The sequence below is a fragment of the Falco rusticolus genome, chromosome 14 (assembly GCF_015220075.1).
Source record: "Falco rusticolus isolate bFalRus1 chromosome 14, bFalRus1.pri, whole genome shotgun sequence".
NCBI lineage: Eukaryota > Metazoa > Chordata > Aves > Falconiformes > Falconidae > Falco > Falco rusticolus.
Window position 1 is genome coordinate 13147104 of NC_051200.1, and position 23400 is coordinate 13170503.

General features: G+C 58.0%; 4 protein-coding genes across 9 annotated transcripts in view; 3 read left to right on the top strand and 1 right to left on the bottom strand.

The window, feature by feature from the left end:
- MED12 (mediator complex subunit 12) overlaps nucleotides 1-7130 on the bottom strand; it is a 36571-nt gene extending 29441 nt beyond the window's left edge. For all 5 annotated transcript variants that reach the window (XM_037407787.1, XM_037407791.1, XM_037407789.1 and 2 more), the window contains exons 1-7: nucleotides 6870-7130; nucleotides 6391-6495; nucleotides 5359-5550; nucleotides 3466-3625; nucleotides 2004-2179; nucleotides 1605-1715; nucleotides 791-1045 (exon numbers count right to left, since the gene is read on the bottom strand). In XM_037407787.1, the coding sequence (XP_037263684.1) occupies nucleotides 791-1045; nucleotides 1605-1715; nucleotides 2004-2179; nucleotides 3466-3625; nucleotides 5359-5550; nucleotides 6391-6495; nucleotides 6870-6968 (1098 nt within the window). In that variant the 5' untranslated portion in view covers nucleotides 6969-7130. The remainder of the gene's footprint in view (nucleotides 1-790; nucleotides 1046-1604; nucleotides 1716-2003; nucleotides 2180-3465; nucleotides 3626-5358; nucleotides 5551-6390; nucleotides 6496-6869) is intronic.
- A 657-nt stretch (nucleotides 7131-7787) lies between these two features.
- On the top strand, nucleotides 7788-12777 carry IL2RG (interleukin 2 receptor subunit gamma). Its single transcript, XM_037408514.1, has 8 exons — nucleotides 7788-7958; nucleotides 9835-9925; nucleotides 10165-10349; nucleotides 10506-10648; nucleotides 10758-10920; nucleotides 11362-11470; nucleotides 11542-11626; nucleotides 11730-12777. Exons 1-8 carry the CDS (start codon nucleotides 7814-7816, stop codon nucleotides 11931-11933), a joined length of 1125 nt encoding a protein of 374 aa, XP_037264411.1. The 5' UTR covers nucleotides 7788-7813; the 3' UTR covers nucleotides 11934-12777.
- A 137-nt stretch (nucleotides 12778-12914) lies between these two features.
- On the top strand, nucleotides 12915-14386 carry LOC119157472. The gene is made up of 3 exons (XM_037408454.1): nucleotides 12915-13272; nucleotides 13355-13467; nucleotides 14225-14386. The coding sequence occupies exons 1-3, from the start codon at nucleotides 12915-12917 to the stop codon at nucleotides 14384-14386; spliced, it is 633 nt and encodes a 210-aa protein (XP_037264351.1).
- A 315-nt stretch (nucleotides 14387-14701) lies between these two features.
- Nucleotides 14702-21381, top strand: LOC119157493 (sestrin-3-like). 2 transcript variants are annotated; one of them, XM_037408488.1, is made up of 9 exons: nucleotides 14702-14897; nucleotides 17946-18149; nucleotides 18360-18542; nucleotides 18666-18902; nucleotides 18987-19098; nucleotides 19357-19475; nucleotides 19894-20084; nucleotides 20386-20530; nucleotides 21091-21381. In XM_037408488.1, the coding sequence occupies exons 1-9, from the start codon at nucleotides 14832-14834 to the stop codon at nucleotides 21178-21180; spliced, it is 1347 nt and encodes a 448-aa protein (XP_037264385.1). In that variant the 5' UTR covers nucleotides 14702-14831; the 3' UTR covers nucleotides 21181-21381. The 2 variants fall into 2 exon arrangements, with proteins under 2 accessions (XP_037264385.1, XP_037264386.1); XM_037408489.1 differs by having other exon boundaries at nucleotides 19357-19460; nucleotides 21091-21379.
- Nucleotides 21382-23400: the final 2019 nt, after the last annotated feature.

Genomic DNA, 23400 nt, shown 5'->3' on the forward strand with positions numbered 1-23400 from the left:
ACCCACCTGACCTAGTCACTCTCCTCTCGAAGGACAAAAACACAACCATGAACACACACACTGAACAGAACTCCTCTATCTCCCTCTGACAAAGGATGGTATGCACCAAGTCCCACAGTGACACAACAGCATTTGCCCTTCAAACATCTACCAATACAGCTTCAGGAACCTTGCCCTTTTTACCGCAAGGTAAGGTTTAATCAATTCCAAGTATAAAGATTATGAGTTGAGAGTCGTACCTTTTCATAGCCTGCTGCTGCTCCTGAGTGGTCTGCCTAAACCATTAAAGTTCTTCCATAAAGAAGTGGGAGGGGTTGTTTTTTTGTGTGCTGGTTGTTTGGTTTGTTGGGGTGTTTTTTGTTTTGTGGGGGTGCGTTTTTCTGACGAGGCGCTGTTTGCTTTTAAGAGCTCAAAATTACTCTCATTTTTGGCATCATTTCCTTTCCTAGATGACAGCCTGTTATTGACATACACAAGATGAAATAACCCTTTCTTTCTCATCCCCTATTCTGCAAAGCTTTCCCAGCCATCTGAGGCACCTGTGAATGGATCAAAGGCTCTATTCCAACCTATTTTTCTTATGCAAGCCAGTCAAGGGCACTGCTAGAGCACTGATGTCTGGTACAACAGCTGTGCAACACATCATCAAAGACCTACCCTTTGACAATCATGGTTTGATATTTCTGTACTCAGGAAGTTGCTGACTCAAACTGTAATGATTTTTTCTGTGATAGCATACAACAAACTGTCCCTGTTGATCCAACTATCACCAGTCACTACTCAAACTTACCTGGAGGATGCAGCTAAGCCCATATACCACTGGCCGGTGCTGAGGGCACAGCAGTAAGTCACTGAAAGGGCTGGGAGGAGGATTCCCTGCAGCTGGCTGAGGGGTGGGAGTTGAAGGAAGAGCATTCCCTGTCTGGCCAGACAGGATGTGGGGTGGGTGCCCACCAGCACCATCCAGCTGCATAGCAAGCCTGCGGGTGCAGAAGTAGGCCAGACGTCTGGACAGGTATGCAGATTGCACAAACTCTCCAGAGTACTGCAGGGAAGAGGGACGGGGAAAAACATCCTCATTACAAGCGACAAAAAAACCCACCCCTGACCCTCCCAAAGCAGTATACTGTGTGGCACTGCCTGGTAGATACAGTCCGTTTTTACAGAGAGCTCCTTAGCATCATTGATCACCCACTGGCCACTAAGCATCAGAAGAACCCTTTCAATGCTCTACAGCACGGATTCCATGTATCAAAATGTACCCACACCCAGACTTCCCAGGGCTTAAAAGGTCTGCCTAGGATCTGCTGCACCAGAAAGAAAGAAAAGCAATTTCCATGCAGTGGTGCACAAAGAATCCAGCTATCACAGCTATACATGGGCAGGGATTACCAAGTCATGCACCGAAACAGGGTAAAGGAGAAAAAACCAGAAAAGAACAGGACTAAAAAGGTCTCCTTGCACAACCTAAGAATGATGCTCAGAGGGACGCTCCCTAGTGTTCTCAGCACAAAATAGCTCACCATCCCTTAGGCAACAGGAAGGGGACTGACAACAGGGTAAGTCAGCACTCTCCTGAAGCAAGCTGGGTACACATTTCTCACCCGCAACAGCAGGGGCAGCAGCATTTTCAGAAATTCATCTTCTCCTGACCGTATCTTCTCAAAGCACTCAAGGACCCACGTCAGGAATTCATGCCGGTCCAGCATGCCGTCCTGCACACAGATAAAGGCAAAGCAAATGCACAAAAGCTGAAGCAGCATCCACTAAGGAAAGGCAGAACAGCAGCAGCAGCTGCTTGCTTTCCAACAGTGGAAATAACTCTAGAAGTTCGCACAGTTCTGTACTACCCCTGTTCTACTACTAAGCTTAAAACTGCATCCAGCCCTAATGGTCTATTCACAGAAAGTGAACATTCTGCAAAAATACACATCACTTTGCATCCATTTCCTCTAGCCCTCCTCTGCTACAAACCCACCCAGTAGCCCCCTCCATTTCCTCACCTGGAACATGAACATAGCTAGTTTCTCATTGTAGTCCCACTGCTTCAAAGCTTGTTCCACCTCTTGGGGCACTGGCCCAGGGGGTGAACCACAGCCTTGCCCTGGGAGCTGTCTATAGAACTCCGCAATTTTCTGCAGCTGCTCTGACAGGTATTTGGTGATGATCTGTGTCCATTCTGAAGAAGAAGAAACAGGTTAGCAACAAGTGCTGTGGTAAACAGAAGCAGGAAAGAACCAGGCTGGTGCACAGACAAAGAAAGAAAAGTAAGTACCACAGCATTAGCTTTGCTTGTGGCCTGGAGGTGGCAGGGAGGAAGAGGCATCCACAGGAATGGAGAACAATGGGGAAAATCTGTGTTTGGGGGGCAGGGTAACTTTGTACAAGAAAAGTTGGGAAGATTCCTCAATTGCAGCTGTTGAGAATCAGCAGGCAGAGAAGAAGAGGCTTTCTAGCAGGGAGCAGCGCTAGGCCAGCCTGGTTTCACATTCTCAGTAATCTGACAGACAGCAGAAATACTGGAAACACTTCAACTCTGCACTTTGTTCTTTTTCTTTTTCAGATTTCAGTGTAAAGCCATGATCAACGATTTTTTAAAATAATTGTTTTTTAAAAAAACTAACTGCATAAGAGACAATCTCCATACACAAAGTGACAGCACAATTACACTCTGCCGGGACAATGCAGATGGCAAAACAAGGACAAAATACGCAAGAACGTGAAATAAACAACACTTATAGCAGTAGGTCAAGGGTCAGCAGTAGGACAAATACCCAAAGGAACAGGATAGTAAATGGAATAAACATATCTAACAAACAAATCAACCTCCAGAAACAGAGCTAAGAAGCCTGTGTAATTTTTATACCAAAGATAAACAAGGAGGGAAAAAAAAATATCGATGGACTTCAGCGGCTAATACTGCTTTTCAAAGGACTGTGGTCAGGGCCTGTAGTCACAGCCACACAAACCAGAACACAGCCAAGGGAGCTCTCCTAGACCACAGTAATCTGAGCAGGCCAGGATGCAAATGACGTTAGATATGGGATCCAGTAAGGCTTAATGAAATTCAAAACAAACAGTGAGTACCATACCTGAATTCTCTAGGAAATGCACTTACTCACTTATGAAGCAGCTAATCAGTCAACACTAAATTATAATGTTTGCAGTCTTTGTAGAGTAAGGAAAAAACAGGTTATACAGCAGAGGAGCATAACAGAACTTAGCAGGGAGAAAGAAGAGGTAGGTTCTCAGGAAGTACTTGCAGCTGTTAAGACTTATTATTCAACAGCATACTCTTACAGGTGGGCCCTGTTGTTTTAGACAGTTATGCACATCAGAGCACTAGGACTCATCAGCAGGAAACAAGTTCATACGGATTTCCAGGCTACCTCTTATTATTCAAGAGCAGGCTGAGAAGGAAACATCTGAGATGAACAAAACCAGTGCTCCAAACAAAGTGCTTACCAATGAAGGGATCAATGACATGACGCTTTTTCACCTTGGTTTCTGTGATGGCAGCATAATAGGCACAAGTCATTTTGATGAGCCAGGCTGCTCTCATTACTGGAACAGTGTATTTTGCCAAATAACCAAAGACCTCTTCCTTCTTGCTAAAGATGGGCACCTGTAACAGAATTGAGAGGGAAAATTGCAACCAAGGACTTACATGGGAATTATTCCAAAGCAACTGCACATGCTGTAGGTGCTGCAAGGTGTGAAAAAGGTAAAAAGGGAAAAGGTACTCTGTTGTTCTGTATCTCAAAAAACCTACTGCGAGAATTCACCTCTGGTCAGAAAGCAACAAGTACCAGAACTGCATTTCCGTATAAACAGAGACAAAACAAATTAAAAGACAGAAAACATCATTACACATCGCTGTAAATCCACACCCTGAATCCTGTGAACAGCTTTGAGGACATCCTCCAGAGAGGATATAAACAACTACAAAAAGTAAACACTAAGAACTGAGTCAGAAACACCGAGTATCTACTATACAGACTGAAGATCAGACTCTTCATTTTATGAACAAAAGAGTGGTTACAAAATTCTTCAAATACCATGAGTAGCCAACAGAAGACTGTGAGAAACAGGGAACCAAGTACCATAGTAGGAAGGAATTCATTAATCCGAGATTCAAAATTCAAGATACAACATGGGAGGATACCAGTGAAATCACCAGACTGCACATATATAACCAGGAAGCAATAACAACACATCACAGGGAAAAGTACAGCTGCAGGCCTCACTTCTGCAGGATACTACGGAGAGCAAAAGCATGCATGTGTTCACAGAGGACAGGTCCATTTAGTAGGTATCTCAAAGTCCGTGAAGTACAAAGAGTTCAATCACTTACTTGCTGTTTCTTACATTCTTCCCACTTATTCTCTGATGCCTCAAAGACACAGGCTACTTGGCTACCAACAGTCTCTGCTTTCATGTCTCTGTCCATGAAAACTGATGGAACTCATTGCAGAAAACTGGGGAAGACCTTGAAAGGTACAAGCTTTCACACTGACCTCAAGAAACTCGACAGCCAATATGCAAAGAAGGACACAAGGACTAAGTTTATAGAGACAGATTCTAGGAAAATCTTACTACTTTCTTTTCCTCCCCAAGAGTGACTCAGAACACCAAGGAGCAGACAAACTCCAGCTTCTAAACTATGTGTTCTGTTAACGTTTCGCACCCGAGCGCTCTGTTTTTCCACAATGCATGTTAGATTCACGAGTTCTTGTTTATAAGCCCACCCTGACAGAGAGTCAGCTCCCCTTGCTATGAGGCCTCATAATACGGCAGAGTAAGACCTTTCTTTCTTCTTTGATAATCTGTAGAATTCAGTGCTACCAGAGAAATATCTAGCTCTAGACCCCAGGGCACAGAAATGCTGTAGCCTGGCTGAGACCAAGCTGTAATACACATACTCTTCTCACCTTAAAACCAGAAACATGAGTCACTGAAACAGAAGTCTAGGATTATCTCCAGTAATTCTCACTATGACTTTTGAGAACTTGAAAAACCCTCCACAATACAAATGGTCCTAAATCTAAAATAACAGACCAAAGGCAACAGTGGCAGCTCTTCTGAGAAACATCCAAAACTCAAAATAAATCAGTCGTATCATACAAGCCAAAAGACAAAGCTGAACACAAACTCCAAACAACAGATGAGGGACCAGTTCTTTGACAACTATAGCCAGTGCACTACATATCCTGGGTAAGTTCTTCAAGCTGAAAGCTTCAAAAGATGTAGAGAGAATAAACTTCTCCCAATAGTAAAAACATTCTATTATACAAACACTTCAGAAACAAGCATAGCCTAAATGCTCTGCCCTGCCAGGCAGCCTCTGCTGTAACATACCTTCTTAGCAAGATGAGTGAGGGGCTTAGTTCCAGCCAGATCTGTGAACCAGTTGTTTATGGCACTCTGAGAACGTGCTGTCACCAGCCAGAAGTTATCCTTCTGATTCACCTGGGGCTTCCGTCTTCCAGTGTCGGGCAGTGTATTACACCGCAGCTTTTCTGCAATAATACTGCTAAAATTTGAACTGATCTAGAAAAAAAAAAAAGAAAAAAAAGAAAAAAAAAAAGTTGAATTACATTTCACAGGTCAAAGATCTATTCTATGTGCTTAAAATCTCACTCATCATTCCTACCAGAAGTCTCATCAGTATCAACTTTTGAGACACAAAAAAACCTGCCAATAATTTCCTTTGTTATACTTGGAAAGAGGAATGCTTCTAGTCAACATAAACAATAGCCAAGCAGGGACTCAAGTTGAGACAGACATAACTCTGTATAAATACTTGTCAGAACAGACAGAAGGCTTCTCAGACATCGGCCAAGGAAAACAAACATACTGTGCTTATTGATTGCCTTCCATCCCAGGTCATTACTAGTCCTCTTGCCAGGGAGGCCAGGAAGTTAACATCTTGATTTTAGAGACTGGAAAAATGGCGTTGAAGCCTGTTATGACCCATGTTTAAACTGCCAGATATTTCAAGAAATCTGACTTCTCTTCTACCACGACCATGATGTAACCAAACCAATAAGAAGTAGTTTCCTGCTTCTGGTATCCTAGTCTTCTGCTTTATTCATGGAATACAGGGAGTTTTAGATGCTGGTTTAACACAGACTGCAGATAACAAACCTGCCGCTAAGATGTACAGAGCAAGACAAGAAACTGCGCTCTCAGGGGTAGGACACAGTTCCAAAAGTATGATGAACTTTGATTCTACAAGGACAGAGGGTTAGGTCCTAAAACACCCATCCTAAAGGGAAGAGTTCCGTACACAGCAAAGGAATGAGACCCAGTACTGCCCCTGGACCCGGCAGCCTGCTCGTACAGACATCAGGCCTTGCCAAACCCCCACACCATCCCGACGCCTCTCACCTTCGCTGGGTTGAAATTAACATTTTTGGCACTGCCATGCTCATCCCCAGAGACCGCTGGCTGGTTATTGAAGCCTTGCTTGACGTTCAGAGCAGTCAGCTCATCCTGCAGGGGAAGGACGATCAACAGGGCCCGGCTACACGCCCGCAGCCCCTGACCCTGCCAGGCGCTTGGCCAGCGCGGGGCCAGAGCACGGCGCGGCCCGGCGGGCCCCAGCCGGCCTCCCCCAGGCCCTCGGTGCCAGGCAGCGCCCAGGCGGGTCCTGGGACACAGGAGCCGCGGGTCCCTCGGCCAGCGCCCCCCAGCCCAGGGTCCTGGGGAGAGCCAGCCCCCTCACCCAGCCGCCGCGGGGCGCAGGGCTCCCCACCCCCACGCCAGGCCCCCCGGGGGCTCCCAGCGCACCCCCGGGCCCTCCTCAGGGCCAGCCCCGGCACAGCGGCCCCGCACCCCAGGTGCCCCCACACACTCGGCCCCCGCACCTCCTTCTGCTTGGGGTCCTGCGGGTAGACGTCGGGCGGGCCGAGGCGCGGGCGCTTGAGCGGGCGGTGCTCGTAGCTGAGGACGCCGAAGGCCGCCATCCCGGGCCAGCCGGCGGACAGGGGCGGCCGGGCCACAACAAGGGCCGCCCGCGCCTGCGCCCTGCGCCGGGGCCGCCCGAGCGTTGCCGGAGAGGCCCGACCGCCGCGTCGCTGTCACGGGCGTCGCCGAGGGGAGCCGGAGCGTCCCGAAGCCTGGCCGAGGAACACCGAAGAATCCCGAGTGCCGCCGGGGAGGGCCCGAGTCTGAAACGAGCGGAGGCGGAAAGTGTCGAAGATGGACGGGGCGGCCCGAGGGGCGGGTGGCGCCCCCTGGCGGAGGAGCTGCGCTGGGCTGAGGTCACACGACCGCCCCCCACCGCCGGCTAGCTTCGTCATTAGCCTTGGGGGCCCGCAGCGCCCCCCTCCGCTGCCCCTGATACCGCCCCGTGCGCCCCACGGCCACCATCCCCCCGGCCATACCCCCACTGCTGTGCCCTGGCCATCCCCCCTGTCGTTAACCTTCACAATCACCTCCCGTCACTGCCCCCGTGAGGCCCTTTGTGACCCCTCAGCTGCCCTTGGCGCTGCCCCAGTGATGCCCAGTCCTGCCCAGTTCTCAGGGACCCAGCCCAGGACACCCGTGGTTGGGCCGTGGGTTGGGAGCCCCACGCTGGGCCTGCTGCTGGGGGGCAGCCCTGTGGGGGTGGGCCCGGGTGAGGCAGGCGGTGGGCCCCAGAGTGGTTAGCCATGGGGCCTGGGCAGGAAGGATGGTGGGGCCCGGTGGGACGAGCTGTGGGGCCCTGCTGGGGTGGGCCGTGGGACCTCGCTGGGCGCAGCCGTAGGTGGGTCCCTCGGTGGCGGGTGCTGCGGGGCAGGAAGCGGCGTGGGTGCGGAAGCCGGCAGCCATGCGCAGTGGGCTGCGCGCTAAGGCTGTTTGCACGCGTCCCACGGCTCACCCCGCCATGGCAGGTCCCGGCACCTTCGTCGTGCCCATCCTCCTCCTCCTCTCCAGGCTGGGGCCCTACCTTGCTGCTGCCCGCAGCCCCCCAGGTAAGGGGGCACGTGGGCCCTGGGGGAGGGCAAGAGGCCCACAGTGCCCTGTGGCTGGTGAGGCCGGGGGATGTCGCTCCACAGTGGTGGCGGGTGAGGAGGACAGGACGTGGGGCTGCAGTGGGCTGGCGAGCCATTGGGGCATGCACCGGAGACCCCGTGACCCCCCAGTGGACCCCAGGACCCCCAGCAACTACATGGCCCCTTGCAGTGGGGCTTCTGGGAGAGCTGGGCTGTGTCAGGAAACCCCGTTGGGTGCCCCTACTCCCACCCCGGCGCTAGAGCATCACTGGCACCACCACCCCCATGGCTATCAGCCCTGCAGCTCTCCTGGCCCGATGGCTCCTGGCCTGATGGCTGTACTGGCCCCACAGCTCCCAGCCCCACAGCTCTGCTGGCCCTGAGGCTGCCAGCCTAGCAGGTAGTGCTGCCAGGAGGGACCCTGGCCACGGGGGTCCCCCATGGCGGGCCAGGGTGGGGGGCAGCAGCAGGATGCGATGCACAGATCCTATCAGCCCTGCGCATCAGAGCTGCACCAGCTGTACTTTCCATCCCAGTCACGTCAGCAGTGCCGTGCGCAAGCAGGGGATGGGACAGGGCACAGCGGATACTCTTTCCACCCAGCACCCTCACCCCAGCCGTTGTTTTCCAAGAAAAGATCCACTTCTTGGTTGGCTGTCAGTAAAATACCAGCTTTCCATGGAAATGCAGCCCTTCTGTATCCCTGGACTTCCTGGGCTGCTGGGAAGGTGCTCTCCATTTTCGCATGCAGAAACAGTTCAAGCACAGCACCTGCTCACTCCATCTTGTTACACTACAAGCCAGGAAAGCCTGGCTCTGGCTTTTTCCTGCCTCTGCAGCACTAGCTGATGCATTTAGACTTCAGAAGGGACCAGGTGTCCCATTGTCTGATTTTTAGGGGGAAAAATTCCATTTTCTGGGAGCCTCCAGGGCAGCTGTTATCTGCCAGCAGCTGGTTTGGCACTTGCCAGGGCTCTGTGTGGCATCTTGGTCCATCGGAGATGTTTGTCGCACAGCGAGCCATGCCCACGGCCGTGTGATAACTGATGCAGGGACCAGCACCACCCCGGTGGTCCTGCAGCCCCCAGCCAGCCCAGGATGTGGCCTCTGACTGTGTGGGCAGGATCAGGGTTGGCACAGCACAGCGGAAGGAGGGGGAAGAGGAGCCAGCATGGGCACCTGGAGCAGCTGCTCAGCCTCCGGGGGCTTGGCAGTGTTTCCTGCAGAGATCAACCCTCTGGGCTCAGCCCCTGGCGCTGTGGTGGAGGAGCTCTGCAGTGGGAAGCACAGCCCAGCATAGCACCCATCACCCAGCCGCGGGGACACATGGGCACCTGCAAGCACCCAGAAGGGTAACAGCAAGGTGAATTTAGCCAGGATGTCTATCAGGCAAAAATCCTGGAAAATCCCCAGTTTTCTTATGGGATAAGCAAAATGGGTTGGCAGGGAGGGGTTTCTGTCCTGTCCCACAATGCCATGAGCTGCAAACAGAAGCCACAGGGTGACTAAGGGGATCACATGGAGGAACCAGGGCAAAACAGCACATCTGGAGTAAGAGGAGCTAACGGTATGGGTGCAGGACAGACAGCTGCTTGGCTGGCAGTCCTTTGGAGGAAGACGTGGGGCTGCCAGCAGCCCAGGCATCACTGACACAGCGTGTGTGAACGGGGCGGAGGGAGACTGGCATTGCAGGCAGGCTGCATTGCAGCTCCACCAGGAAGAGCTGGGCTTGTTTGGCTCACATGAAGGAAAGCTGACAGGGGTGTGCAGGGACTCCTGGCACGTGTTGTGTAGCCCATCCGTGGGCCCTGGTGCAGCTGCCTACCACCACAATGCCTGTGTCTGTCTCTTGCAGGAGTGGAGTGTGTCCTCTTCAATGAGGACTACATGACCTGCACGTGGGGGAGCAGAGAGACGCTAACGGCCAACTACTCCCTCTACTACTGGTAGGTGCCTCTTCCCTACAGCCAGTCCCACAGCAGGGTGTCCAGCAGTGGGTCCCTGCACGGGAGGCTCTTGCCAGCATTGCTGTCTCAGCATCGGCCTGCTCCTCTTCCCTGAGCTCAGCATGGGGGAGGCTCTGTCTCTGGGGCAAGCAGGAAGGGATGTTCTGGGGAGAGGGCTCCTGGGGCAGGTTTGGGGTGTGCGGGGTCTTGGAGAGCCCCAGTAACCTGCTGCTGCACAGGTACGAGAACAGGTCCCCTGTGGTAGAGTGCAAGCACTACCTGCAGGACCAGGACATCAATGTTGGCTGCTACTTCAACCAGAGTGAGATCATCCAGTTCCAGCCTTTCCGTGTCCTTGTCAATGCTAGCCTTGGCGGCAGGACCCTGGAGATCCGAAGTGAGCGCATGGACCTGCAGGACCTGGGTATGGAGTGGTGCAGGGCACCCATTCTCTGTGGAGCTGCTGTGGGGCAGGAGCAGGGCTGTCAGTCCCTAGGGCTGCTCCATCACACCCCAGGTGGCAGCAGGGCCACCAGGGCATGGGGGACAGCACTCACTGGGCATCACCTGTGCCTTGCAGTGAAACCGGAGGCACCTGTCAACCTGACAATCCGCAACATGAGCAGCAACCAGCTGCAGCTGAGCTGGACCTCCCTGTACCCCAAAGCCCAGTGCCTGGAGCACGCTGTCAAGTACAAGAGCAACAAGGACACCAGCTGGACGGTGAGAGTCCCCTGGATGCAGCACCCCAGTGGTTGTGTCCAGGGACAAGCTGTGCGCCAGCCTCCATGGCAGTGCTGGCCCTCATCACACGGCCCATGTCTCTCTGCAGGAGCACCGCGTGAAAGGAGACATCTTCTCCTTCCCCAGTGTGGACTACGAGAAGTACTACACCTTCTATGTGCGTAGCAAGATCAACAGTTACTGCGGCAACACCAAGCTCTGGAGTGAGTGGAGCATCCCTGTGGTCTGGGGCAGCAACTCCACCAGCAAGGGTAGGTCCTGTGGGCTGTGGTGGATGGGACAGGCTGGGGCATGGTGGGGCTCAGCAGGCAAGGGGTGGCCAGCAAGCGGAAAACTGGCCCAAGGCAGCGGCTGTAGAGGGGAGACCCATCCAGGTGCCTGGGGCACAGGCAATGGCAGCAGCCCTTGTGTCCTTTGCACTTCTGCAAGGCAAACACGCACTGCCAGCAGGACCTGCTGGCTTTTGCCAGTGTTTCTTAGCTCTGGAGAGCTGCTCTGGCGGGGCTGGTCCAGGACAGGGTCACCAGCCAGCTGTGGTGACAAAGTGACATGGCTTGAGGACAGGCCCCTTCTCCATCCTCCAGTCCCAGCTGAGCCCTGCCATGGATGATGCCGAGCTCCCATGGCCACCCACAAAGGGCCACTGGCATGGTGCACTGGTCAGGGGTCCATGTCACCCCGGCTCTTTCCAGGCATGGCGGAGGACCAGCTACACTGGTCCTGGATCCATACGGTTCTGATCCCCATTGCCTCCTGCCTGATCTTGTTGGTCCTTGTCATCCTACTGGTGCGCATGGAAAGGTGAGCATGGGGGGCTGGTGTGGGGCAGCAGCACTGGGGCCTTTCCCCTCTGACATGTCTCTTATGCGCAGGGTGTGGGTCATCCTCATGCCCCGAATCCCCAATCCTAGTAAGAACTTCGATGAGCTCTTCATCACCCACAATGGCAACTTCCAGGTAAGGCGGCTGTGGGCAGCCCTGCCCTGGGCTCACCCCCTGCCCTGCAGGGTTGGGACTGGGCTGGGTGGTGGCTCCTCTCACCCTGCTTTGCTCTCTGGAGGAATGGGCTGGAGTCCCCAAAGATATCTTGGAGAGCTTCAAGCCCAACTACAGCGAGAACATCTGCTACGTGAGTGAGCTGCCCCCCAAGGAGAGCTACGAGCCCCTCTGGGAAAGCAGCAAACACCCACCACCAGTGACGTCAGGGGCTGTGGCCACCCCCCATGAGCATAGCCCCTACAAGAACAGCTACACGGGAGTGTGATGCACTCCTGCACCCCTGCACCCCACATGCTCTGCACCACCGCTGCCTGAAACCTCACCACCTCACATGCCTCGCTTCTTGCTCCCACCCTGTCTCCACCAAATGCCTGGGACACCCAGCCCTGCTCCCTGCCACGGCCGCACTTGGACCCCCATGACACAGCAGCTGTACTGCACTGCAGGGTGCTGGGTGCACTTGCAGGGCGCCAGGTGAGCGCAGTGTGCTGGGTGCACTGCCCACTGCACTCCGTGCGCGGGGCAGCGCAATGGGTGCAGGAGGCAGTGCATCGGGGGCAGTGGGTAGTCCCCTGGGTGCACTGTTTTTTCCACTGGGTGCTCTGTGTGATGCATTGGCTGCACTGCACAGTGTGCCAGCACCTGCCCTGTCCTTGGGGTTGTCCAGGAGAGCAGAGTGACATCTCACCATGAGCCCTCCTGCATGCAGGATCCCTCACGGGGTTGCTGCGGTGAAGCAGAGCCGTGGGAGGGCTGATGGGCTCCCACACTGCTCTCCTGTGGGCCGCCACACTGAGTGTGTTGGACCTGCTGGGGGCTTGCCGAGCCACCCTCCCTGCTTCGAAGTGCCTGCAAGCACACCCAGGGATGTACCCCAGCGAGGGGGCAGGCGAGGGGGCAGCTGTGACCAAGCAGGCAGGAGCCACTGGCTAACTGATGGGGACGCCAGGGCTGAGGAGCACGAAGGGTCAGAGGGGCCAAGCCACCATGTCACCCCTGGCCTTGAGGGCTGCTGCCCCGGGGCACCAGGTGAGCCCAACTGTCACGCCTCGCCTCTCCTTCGCCTGTGCTTCAGGTTTGCTGCTGCAATAAAACTCTGCTGCACTGGGGGCTTGGCCAGGCTTTTCTTGCAGGGTCTAGGGGTACCACCAGCAGAGCCCCCACTCACCTCTGACCTCGCAAAAGCTGTGAGGCAGGGTCCAGCCCCACCGTCCCACTCCCATGGTCCTGGGCTCACAGCAGCAGCATGTTCAGCTACTTCAAGGATGGGGCTGAGTCCCCTCCTGGCCATCCGGGTGCGTGCTGCCTGGGCACGGGGGAGACACACCATGGCCTCACCAGGCAGTGGGCTCAGCTTCTGGGCTGTGCGGCCGCTGCCAGGGCCAGCTGCTGCTCTCAGCCACCACCGCTCTCTGCAGATGACCAGAACTTCCTGGCCAACACCAACTGCACCATCCTGTGGCTGCTCTCCTACCCGAGAAGGATGGTGGAGGTCCTTGACACCAGTGAGCCCTGGCTGCAGGGCTGCAGCTCCCCCCCACCCAGCCTTGGCAGCAGCACCGGTGCTTTGTCCCATCTCCGGTGGGATGCCACACAGGCTCCCTGTGACATGGACGCAGTGGTGAGGTGGGGAGTCCTCAGCTTGCCATGCTGGCAGCCCACACCCCTGCTCCCTGGCTTTTCCAGATGTCATCATCCCCACACCCGAGGTGCTGTTCCAGGTGACCAGCCTGGGTAAGAAGGCTAGTGGGTTCCTCCAGGCGCGTGCCACCTACTGTGTGTGCAGGGTGGCGTTTGGGGTGCCTGGTAGGTGCTCAGGCAAGTGGAGCCCCCAGCCCCTGGGAGTCCTGCCAGTGCATGGAGTGGTGGGGCAGGAGTGAGGAGGGGCACACTGTGCTGGTCCTTCACACCCCTGCTGGAGCACCCTGGCCCAGTGCTGACAGGTGGGCAAGGGGACAGGGATGTGGAGCAGCTGGGTGGGCGGGCACAGGTGTGGGGGCCTGGCACTGGGGCCAGGGACTGCCACGGAGTTTGTGGCCCCACCTCTGGTGGCCCAGGCCCTGCAGCTGCTGCAGGGCCAGTGCTTGTTCAGGAAGCAGAGGTGCCCAGAGGTGTCAGAGGAGTGGGGTGCCTGACAGGGAGACAATGCCCTGCATGGTGCAAGGCCAAGGGGCGGTGGTAAGGGGCTGCTGGTGGCCCCCAAGGTTGGCCAGCATTGCCTTGCCCACCTTCACCGAGGCCACCTCTGCCCTGGGGACAGGGGGACACTGTCAGCCACAGGCCTGCCCTGCCCAGGGGACCTTCCCACCCCTGCAGCATCCAGCATCTCACAGCCCCGTGGCTCACGGCAGGAGCTGCCCCACCCCCATGTCTGCCACCCCCACACCCCCTGCCCTTCTGTGCCAGGTGCCAGGACCCTTATGACCCACTTCCCTGTCCCACTGCCTGCCATCCCCACACGCCTTCAGCCTCACGGCCCGCTGCCCTGTCCTTCACCCCCCAAGCTCCATCCCACCATCCCCATGACCACATCCTTGTGCCTTGTTGTCCCCGCAGCCCCTCAGCCTCCCGCCGCAGCCCCCAGCATGCTGCCTCGCGGTGCCGAGGAAGGTGTCAGGGCGAGGCTCAGGCAGAGTGGGGACAGAGGGGACCCGGCCCAAGGTGGCTTCACCCTCCAGAGCACGGCCAGTGCTGGGCCGGTGGGGCAGGCGGTGCTGAGGCTCTGTAAGGGCTGGGGCCATCGATGGGGCCAGGCAGGGCCCGGCTGAGGGGCGACAGCCACGGGAGGGGACGAGGACGGCGACAAGGGGACAGCCAGCCGCCCCCGGCCCCACAGCGCCACCCCGTGGCGGGCAGGTTCGGCCCCGCCCCCTGCCCCAGGTGGGCGGGGCCTACGAGCTTGACGGACGGGTAACTTTTCACCCCCGGCCACGTGGTGCGCTGGGCTCCCGCCCCTTCGCGGCAGGCTGGGGCGTGTTAAATGAGGCCACGCCCCCTCGCAGCAGTGATTGGCGGAGGCGGAGCCGCGGACACGCCCCCCCGCAGCTCGGGCTGCCGCGGTGCCCGGCTCAGCGTTGCCGGCGGGCAGGACGGGGCGGGCAGGACCGGCGCCGGTCACCGGCACTGCACGGCACGGCGTTGCACGGCACGGCGCGGGCTCACCATGATCGTGTGTCCTCAGAGCGTGGAGCACCCTCGAGGAAGCCGGTGCCAGCGGCTGCCGGGGCAGGTAGGACCCGCCCCGCCGCCACCGGAGCCCGTACCGGAGCACCGGGTCCGGCCCTGCTCACCGCCACCGGGTCGGCTGCGACAATAGCAGGCGGGGGTATTCCCGCCGGCGGTGCGCAGGGCCGCGCTCTCCCGATGCGGTGGCCGGCGTCCCGGTACCGGCACTGGTGCCGGTGCAGCGGCGCCGTCCCCGTTCCCTTTGTGCGGGATGCGGGAGGCGCCGTGCCTCCATCACTGCCAATCAAACTTGTTTTTCTCTCTCCGCCTGCATTGCCCGCGCCGCGCACCGGGGGCGCTGCCGCCGCCGCCGCCCGCACAATGGGGCTCCGGTTACCGGCTGCCGGCACCGGGCCCGGTACCGCTGTAGGGACTCCTGCCGCGGGCACTAGCACTTCCGCTGTCCCCTCGAGAAACGGGGCGGGGGATCGGGTGAGAAGTGCCCCGCCGCGGCCGCGGCCCCGGCGAGCATCACCGGCGGAGTCACCGGTACCGGCGGAGCCGCGGTCTCGCCCCGGGGGGGGTTGGAGCCCCGGGGGCTGGCGGGGCTCACACTGCAGAGTCTTGCCCGGCCGGTCGCGGGGCGAGGCGGGGTCTCCCAGCCCCTCTCCCGCGGCTCCCGGCGCTGCCCGGGCTTGTTCCCGGTCGCAGGGTGCAGGACCGGCTGGGCTCCCCCAGCCTCCTGCCTGCTTTACATGCAAAGTGCTGCCCGGCGATTGGCTGCCCGGGCAGCGCCGGGCATCGTTCCCCCGGCAGCACCTGCCCGGCAAGGGAGGGGGTGAGGCTGGCGGTGGGTATGGGTTCGGGGTACCTTTTGGGGTTCAGGGGGCTTGAACACACGAAAGCCCCCCCCTCCCCGGGAGAGAGGCTGTAGGAGGGGGTGATGCTCCCACCACCCAGGGCTGCAAGTGGGCATAGGGGGGGAGGAGGAGGAGGGTTATGGCTAGGGTGGGTGAGGAAGGTGACTGGGGGCGATGCAAGAGGCTGGGTAAGCAAGGCTCGGGGAGATGCGGCTGGTGGTGCCAGCAGGAGAGACCCTGGGCTGAGCTGGTGCCGTGGGGAGCAGGCAGGAGAGCCTAGCCGGGGGACCGGGGACCTGCCTTTCATCCTCCCAAGCTATGTCTGCCTGGTTGCTTGCTCCATCATCACCTGGACAAGCAGAACAAAGAGAGCTGGTGGCCCCAGAGGCTGAGCCATGGGCTAGTCACACAGCTCCTCGCTGGGACCTACCTTCACCAGGGGAGCCGAAGGGCCCCCCGGCTCCCTCCACCTCTGCCCACCAGAAGGGGAAGACCAGTGGCTGTAGCCTGTGGGTGTCCTCGGGGCAGCTCGTTCCCTGAGCACAGGGACTTTGGGGGTACTCTTGCAGGTCACTTCTGGTTTGCACCTTCTCCTGTGGGACAGAGAAGCTGGTGTTCTTCATCCCTCCCCACTTTAATTTGGGCTTCGGGGTCTTTTTTGGACCACTTTGGCCAAAAGTGAAGAGGAAGCTCCAAATGGCATCAAGTAAATCTCTTGACCCTGACTGATGGTGTGTTTTTCAGAAGTGCAGGACAGCAGAAAATAGCCTGAGCTGCTTCCTCTGCTGCCTCTGTAGGTGCAACTGCTCCGTGCTGCTTCGCAGCTCAGCCCCCTCTCTGTCCCTCTCACCCTGGTGTGCTCTGCTCTGTCCCCGTGGCTTTGCCATCCCTGCCGGTGCTGCTCCGACTTTCTGGGTTGCTTTATGGCAGCACACTGAGTTGCTGTAGAAGTCAAGGCCTGATGTGGCTCTGATTAGTGAGATAGCTGCAGGCAAGGCACAGGGCATCAGGGCTCCTGGTCAGGGCTCCGAGGGCTGTGTGTGTGTCCTGGCAAGTGGTGACAACCCAGGGTCATGGTGGAGCAGGGGCTGGTTTGCAGATGTGTTCCGGGTTTGCTGTTGTGCCACTGTGGTCACTGTGCCCCAGTCACCAGCCTTCGGGTAACTGCACCAGAGAAACAGGTGGGAGGAAGACGACAGCAGTGTCAGTGTGGCCAGTTGCTCCCAGGGGAGATTTTGGTTAGAGCTCAGGATGGGATGTGCACCCTCTGCATCCGAGGGCACTGCCTGGGCTCCTGCGCAGGAGCCGAGACTTTCTGTGTGATAAGGGTTAGCACCAGCTGCGCCCAAGCCTTGGTGCAGGTGGGCTGCAGGTGCAGACCCGCTGTTGGGTATGAGGTGGCAACGGGGCCGTTGGGACTCAGCAGCTGCCTGGGCACCTTTTGTACATCCCTGCCCTCAGCTCCGACCACCCTCTTAGGAGAGACTGGGGTGGCATGGCTTGGGGCTGTGCTTGACTGGGGCCCCAGTGCAGGGCTGGGGCAGGCGCCGCTGGAGGTGTATGGACACCCCTTGCTGCGTTGCCCGTCTGTGTTTTCACTGGTGGGCGCACTCAGTGTCAGCTGTGCCACGCACCCGTGTGCTGTGGAACCTGCTCCCACACTGTCTCCTTGAGCAGCACGTGGGGAGACTTCTGCGCCCCTCCATGTGCTCCCAAATGTGTGGCAGGTGGCAGGACATTGCTTGTCCCATGGCCTGCTGCAGCAGGAGCCCAGCATCAGCTCAGTTGGCTCAACGGCTCTCCCCCTGTCCCACTGCTAGATGGGTGGGCTGGGTGCTGGTGGTGCAGGGGCCTGGCATTGAGGCTGATGGGTTGGTCCATTCTGGGGAGGTCTTTTGTCTGTCATGTTTCTCCTGCTCCAGCCTTGCATTTGCCCCTAAGGCTGCAAGGAAGCATCCCTCCTAGTTTGCCCTTTGCTTCTGCCCACCAGGCAGTGCCCTCTCCGAGGCAGAGACCAACCTGTGTTTCTTGTAGCCTGTCCTCCCACTAGCAGTGACCCTGCTGAGCTCTGAGCTCTGCCCAGCTCCCCAGCCCGAGCCCTCTGTGGTGGCTTCTGACCTGGTGGTGTCCCTCTGGGAGCACCAAACCAGGAGAGGGGATTCCAGCCCTTTGCAAAGCCTGGGCTTGGCTGCGGTGGGATGCTGCAGCAGGGGCTGCTCTGGGGAGAGCTAAGCAAAGCATGTTCCCCACAGGTAGTGAAGATGTCTGGCAGTGACCCCGAGCGCCCTCAGTTCCTCTTTGTGAAGGTGCTGGCGAGCCGGGGGCGGCTGGAGGCAGTGACCCAGCAGATGGGTTACCACCCGCAGTACCTCGACAGCTTCCTCAAGACTCAGCACTACCTGATGCACATGGACGGCCCGCTGCCCTTCGACTGCCGGCACTACATCGCCATCATGGTGAGCCCCACTGGGAGCTGCTGGAGGGAATGGGGAGCTCTGCTCAGCCCCATGGGGCTCCCTGCTCTCGCCCCAGCATCCAGCCTGTGCTGTGGGCTTCTCTGCAGGGGCCAAAACCCTGATGTCCTGGAGGCTGGGCGAGAGGTGGGTGTGGGGTCCCAGGACACCTGTGTCACCAGTGCAGGGGATGCTGACGTGCTGCTTTTGCAGGCTGCTGCCCGGCACCAGTGCCGGTACCTGGTGAACCTGCATGTGCTGCAGTTCCTGCGGGCAGGGGGTGATCCCCAGTGGCTGCGCGGCCTCGACTTCATCCCCCCCAAACTCCGCAACCTCAATGAGATCAACAAGATCCTGGCACACCGGCCGTGGCTCATCACCAAGGAGCACATTGAGGTATTGGGGAGGGGGCTACCAGCCAGAGACCAGGGTGGTGCTGAGGACAGCAGCATCCCCAGGGGTTGCCAGCACCCTGGCCACCTGCTTGCATGGCATCACTGGTCTGTCCATGTCCTGCAGAAGCTGCTGAAAATCAGCGAGTGGAGCTGGTCACTGGCAGAGCTTGTGCACGCCGTCGTCCTCCTGGCACATTGCCATGCACTTGCCAGCTTTGTCTTCGGCTGTGGCTGCGAGCAGGATGAAGGGCCGGGGGGCCGAGGCTCAATGAAGCCCTTGTCACCCGGGAACCAGTGCTTCTGTGACACCACCGCGGGCAACGGCTACAGCCAGGAGCTGCTGCGCATCAACCGCAAGCGGGTGAGCCCCTGAGGGTGGGTCCACAGGGGGATGTGGGACACAGCTGGGACCACTGTGCTCACCCCTGAGCCTGTGTCTGTGCAGTCCCTGGACTCCTGCATGGAGCTGGATTCGCTCCGGGAACGCATGCAGCGGATCCATGTGGAGACCGAGGGGAGGGAGGAGACGAGGATGCTGCAGCAGGACCGAGAGGAAGGTGAGGGGCAAGGAGCGGAGGTGGGTGTGCAAGGTGGGAATTCATATGGCATCCCTGGGTTGCTCCCCCATGTCCATCCTTACATTTTCCATGATGTATCGTTCGGAGAGGGGCTCCTGGGATGCTGGCACGGGGGAAGAAGGCAGTGGCACTTCCCAAAGACACACAGCAAGGCCCAGCTTTGGATGCTTGCTGCGGCTGGGAACAGGGCAGCTGAGCATCACTCCGACCCATCTGTGGGGCTCTCCCCTCTCGCAGATACCGACGGGGAAGTCACCGGTGCCACCAACCTTGCATGCTACATGCAGGACCCTGACTTTGGATACCAGGACTTTGCTCGGCGCGACGAGGATCAGACGCAGGTATTCAGAGTCCAGGTGAGGTTCCTGCTCTCTCGGCAGGCAGCAGCCCGGGCTGCCACCTCTCCTCTCTGCTCCTGGTGGGGAGTGGACGGTTGTGGGGGTGCCCGTGCAGCTGGGATGTGGCGCAGCTGCTTTTGCAAAATGCCTGAGCAGCGAAGCGAAGCTCTGAGAGAGGGGAGCTGCCCCACTAGGGTTGGGGAGAGGGAAGTGACTGGTGACTTCTGTCCCCAGGGGCTGCTAATTTCTTCACATTACCCTCATGGAGGCAAGGGTTAAAATCGCTCAGAAGCTGCCTGGTGAGGGATGTTGTGGTTTGTGGCAGAGCCACCCCTAGAGCGAGTTCTGCTGTGTCCTGAGGTCTCCAGACCTTCTTCCTAGGAACATGCCCTGGGCTCCTTTTTGCAGTTGCGAAAGCCTCTTGCTGTGCCAACAGGATTACTCCTGGGAAGACCATGGCTTCTCACTGGTCAACCGGCTCTACTCTGACATCGGGCATCTCTTGGATGAGAAGTTTCGGATGGTGGATGGTCTGCAAAGCAGCGCCATGGCCAAGCGGCAGGGCTGTGAACCCTCCGTCTTCAAGCGGGGCATCTGGAACTACATCCACTGCATGTTTGGCATTAGGTAGGGAAACCATCCTCATGGTCCAGAGGAGAAAACTGAGCTGACCCAGGTGGGAGGGGAGGGTAGGGCACTCGGGCTGTCTTGTAGATGGGCTTGGAAAAGAGACAGAGGTGAAACGCCTGCCTGGATGTTGGGCCAGGCAGGGAAGAGGTACTCAGCTTCTCTGGCCAGGGCAGGGTGCTTTGGGGACGGCACTTTGGTGCCTGGTGGCCACTGCCAGGTGTACCCCTGCCCCTGCGCCATGTCCTGGGCAGACTACAGGCAAGATGCTGCCGGTGACTCGTCCTTGTTGTCCCCGCAGGTACGATGACTACGACTACGCAGAAGTGAATCAGCTCCTGGAGCGAATGCTCAAAGTTTACATTAAAACTGTAACCTGCTACCCTGAGAAGACAAACCCAGAAATGTTTGACAGGTTCTGGAAGCAGTTCAAGCACAGTGAAAAGGTGGGACAGCTGGCCCCTGGCCCTGACAGGCTGCAGTGGGGCTGGGAATGGGCAGGAGCTACAGGCTGGGGTGCTTCAGGGGGTGCATAGGAAACCTTTGAGCCACCAAACCAGTCCAAGGCTGGGGGCGGGGACTGGAAACTGGCTGTTTGTAAGGAGCTGGGCTTAGTGTGGCATGGGGCTGCCTGCAGTGTGATGAGCACAGGGGCCATCGGCAGTGCTGGGATCTCCAAGGCCGTTACCTCATCGGTGAGTGCCTCCAGGTGAGCTCTGGGTCCAGCTGTAACTCTCAGGAGAAGCTGCTGTGGGTGGCAGGGACTGTGTGGTGCCAGCCCAGCGTGCTGGTGCCAAGTGCTCTGGGGACTCCCCAGCACGTGGCTGTGGGAGGCAGCCACAGCCCGCAGGACTGGGAGCAGGGAGAAGGGGCAGCTGCCCTGCGCTGGAAACATTGGTGATCTTTTGTCCCATGCTAAAAGACTCGCTAGCCTGGGTGAGCACTTGCTTGCACTGCTGCCCACAGCACACTGCAGCTGCCTGAACCTCTCTTACTTCTCCCTTAGGTTCACGTGAACCTGCTCATCCTGGAAGCCCGAATGCAGGCAGAGCTGCTGTATGCATTGCAAGCCATCACCCAGTACATGATCTCCTAAACGGTGGGGAGCTGTGCTGCGGCAGGGCCGGGCAGCAGCCTCTCTCCCTGGACTTGTGTGTGACCTGTCATGCTGGGATGGACAGCGAGGGATTACTCAATTTAGTTTACTTGACTGTCTTGTTCCTTTTTCCCCCCTCCCCCCGCCTTGTGGGGCTCGCTGAGTGGCCCCGTTACGTGCAATTACCAAACTGTGAGGCAAGTCCGTGCTGCTGAGATGTCGGTGTGATGCTGGAGACTTGAACATGTCCAAGGAGGACTGCCAAAGATGCGGAGGGAGAGGGAGGGGGGAGGGGACCGGGGCCAGTTTAGAGGGATGCTCCCCCCCCCCCCCGAGCAGGAGCTCCTCACCCGGGTGCTGCCGGGGTCTCGGCCGCTGCGGGGAGGGCAGAGGGGAGAGCTGGCTTCCTTCCCTGGCTGCGCCAGCTGCCCTGCTCGCCAGCCGCCCCGCGGTGCCTGGCCTCGCTGGGCTGATGCATCCTGCGGGCAGCTTGCGGGTGCGTTGCAATGTCCTGAGTTGCGTGGCCAGGCAGGGAGGGGGGTGGGTTGCCAGCGAGGGCCCTTCCCCAGCCTGGGACGAGGAGGGGATGCACTTGGCTGCCTACACGTCCTGCCCTTTTAGATCTATGTGCCAAACCCCTCTGGGCTGGACAAGAGATGACCCAGGTGAACTCCAAACTGTGAAGTTCTTGCTGGCAGGGTGCCCTAGTGCTCTGCCTTCTCTGACAGCAGGGCGAGGAGGTCTCTGGCAGTGTTCAGGCTCTGGAGGTTTTCGCAGGTGACTTTGGGCAGTCCTCAGGGAGCTTGCCCCGAAGCCTCTCCTCTGCCTCCCATAAACTGAAGGGGCAGGAGGAACAAGGGAGGCTTCCTGAGTTAACGTGGCTTGTATCTTATCTTCTTGCCACCACGAGAGGGCTAAGGTCCTGTGTCCGGTCACTTGCTGCTTAACAGCATGGTGGAGGAGCCTGTGGTCAGTGCAGGTGAGCTACAGGAAGCCTCTTGATCTTGGGCTGGGGGGACTCCCTGGGCTGTCCCCATTCTGAACAGGGACAGCCCACGCACCAGCCTTGCCCTCTGCCTGGTGGGCAGGAGCATGCACCACTGGTCCCCCCATCCTAGGGCTGCTCCCAGCCCATGCCGCAGCCCCTGGCTGGGGAGGTACGAGGGATCCAGTACAGGATCCAGAGCAGCCACAAAAGGGGAATGAGGCCACCTGTGATAAGTGGGAGCCTGAAGCAAGAGCAGCTGTTGAGTCAGCCCAGTGCACGCTGCTTCAGTCGACCTGTTTACTGCGTAAATGTACGGGGAGAAAACCTTGTGTATGGAAGCTACAGAAAAAGCCTATTTTTGCTATAAATATATTACGTTTGACATGGATGCATGCTTTATTTCTGCCAGATGTTGGGAAGGGATCCAAACTTACACAGCTGCTCTGAAGGCAGGACAGTGGTGCCTGGCTGACTGCAGCCCCAGCATGGCTCCAGCTCCAGGAAACCCAACGTTCCCAGCCATGGCAGGGTCCTGGGCTGACAACTCTGGTCCAGGGCCAGCAGCTGGTTACTAAGGCTGGACCTGTCCTGTTCAGCTCAGCTACATCCTCTTCCCCTACTCAGATGAGTAACGCCCACAGTGTTGCATGTTCAACAGGAAGAGGGAGAAAGAAGGTTTTCAAGGGGCTGTGGTGCTCCAGCAAGGAGGGTGCTGGAGGCCTTTCCCCTGCCAGGTACCTGGCCACAGGTGGGTGAGGTGTGGGTGCTGCTTCTGCAGCTAAGGAAGAAGCATTTTGTTTGCACTCACTCAGTGAGCAATGCCAAAACCCAGGACCAGCTCTTTTCCCAGCCTGCAGCACAGGCTGGGGGAGCCTGCACTGGGGCTGGACCAGCTTGTACTGGGCCAAGCTGGTGACCAGGCAGTAAAATGCCAGGACAACAGGTGCTGGGCAGTACTGGCTAAGTCAGTACCGGTGCCAGGACAGCGGCACCAGTGCCCGAATGACTGGTGCTGGGACAGCTGCCACCAGGCTTGGCTTGAGAGTAGTGGGAGAGGCACTGCTGTACCACCATTTAGCCCCAGCAAAGGCTGGGCACAGACCGGAGCAGCTGGGTGTCCTGCTCACCGTCAGGTGCAGCACTCCAATTAACCGTAGCAGCCCAGCTGCCTGCCAGTCCTTTTGCCAGCCTTTCCCCTGTGAAAGCAGCTCTGTTCCCTGCAGGGCTGGGAT

What these genes read in the sequence shown, in the direction of transcription:
- LOC119157493 (XM_037408488.1), top strand. Translation starts at nt 14,832, where the DNA reads ATGATCGTGTGTCCTCAGAGCGTGGAGCACCCTCGAGGAAGCCGGTGC. An exon ending in GGCACTACATCGCCATCATG is followed by an intron (nt 18,150 to 18,359) that starts GTGAGCCCCACT and finishes CTGCTTTTGCAG; the next exon opens with GCTGCTGCCCGGCACCAGTG. An exon ending in CGCAGGTATTCAGAGTCCAG is followed by an intron (nt 19,476 to 19,893) that starts GTGAGGTTCCTG and finishes CTGTGCCAACAG; the next exon opens with GATTACTCCTGGGAAGACCA.
- LOC119157472 (XM_037408454.1), top strand. Translation starts at nt 12,915, where the DNA reads ATGTTCAGCTACTTCAAGGATGGGGCTGAGTCCCCTCCTGGCCATCCG. An exon ending in GGATGCCACACAGGCTCCCT is followed by an intron (nt 13,273 to 13,354) that starts GTGACATGGACG and finishes TGGCTTTTCCAG; the next exon opens with ATGTCATCATCCCCACACCC. An exon ending in TGTGCAGGGTGGCGTTTGGG is followed by an intron (nt 13,468 to 14,224) that starts GTGCCTGGTAGG and finishes TTGTCCCCGCAG; the next exon opens with CCCCTCAGCCTCCCGCCGCA.
- IL2RG (XM_037408514.1), top strand. Translation starts at nt 7,814, where the DNA reads ATGCGCAGTGGGCTGCGCGCTAAGGCTGTTTGCACGCGTCCCACGGCT. An exon ending in TGCTGCCCGCAGCCCCCCAG is followed by an intron (nt 7,959 to 9,834) that starts GTAAGGGGGCAC and finishes TGTCTCTTGCAG; the next exon opens with GAGTGGAGTGTGTCCTCTTC. An exon ending in CAGCAACTCCACCAGCAAGG is followed by an intron (nt 10,921 to 11,361) that starts GTAGGTCCTGTG and finishes GGCTCTTTCCAG; the next exon opens with GCATGGCGGAGGACCAGCTA.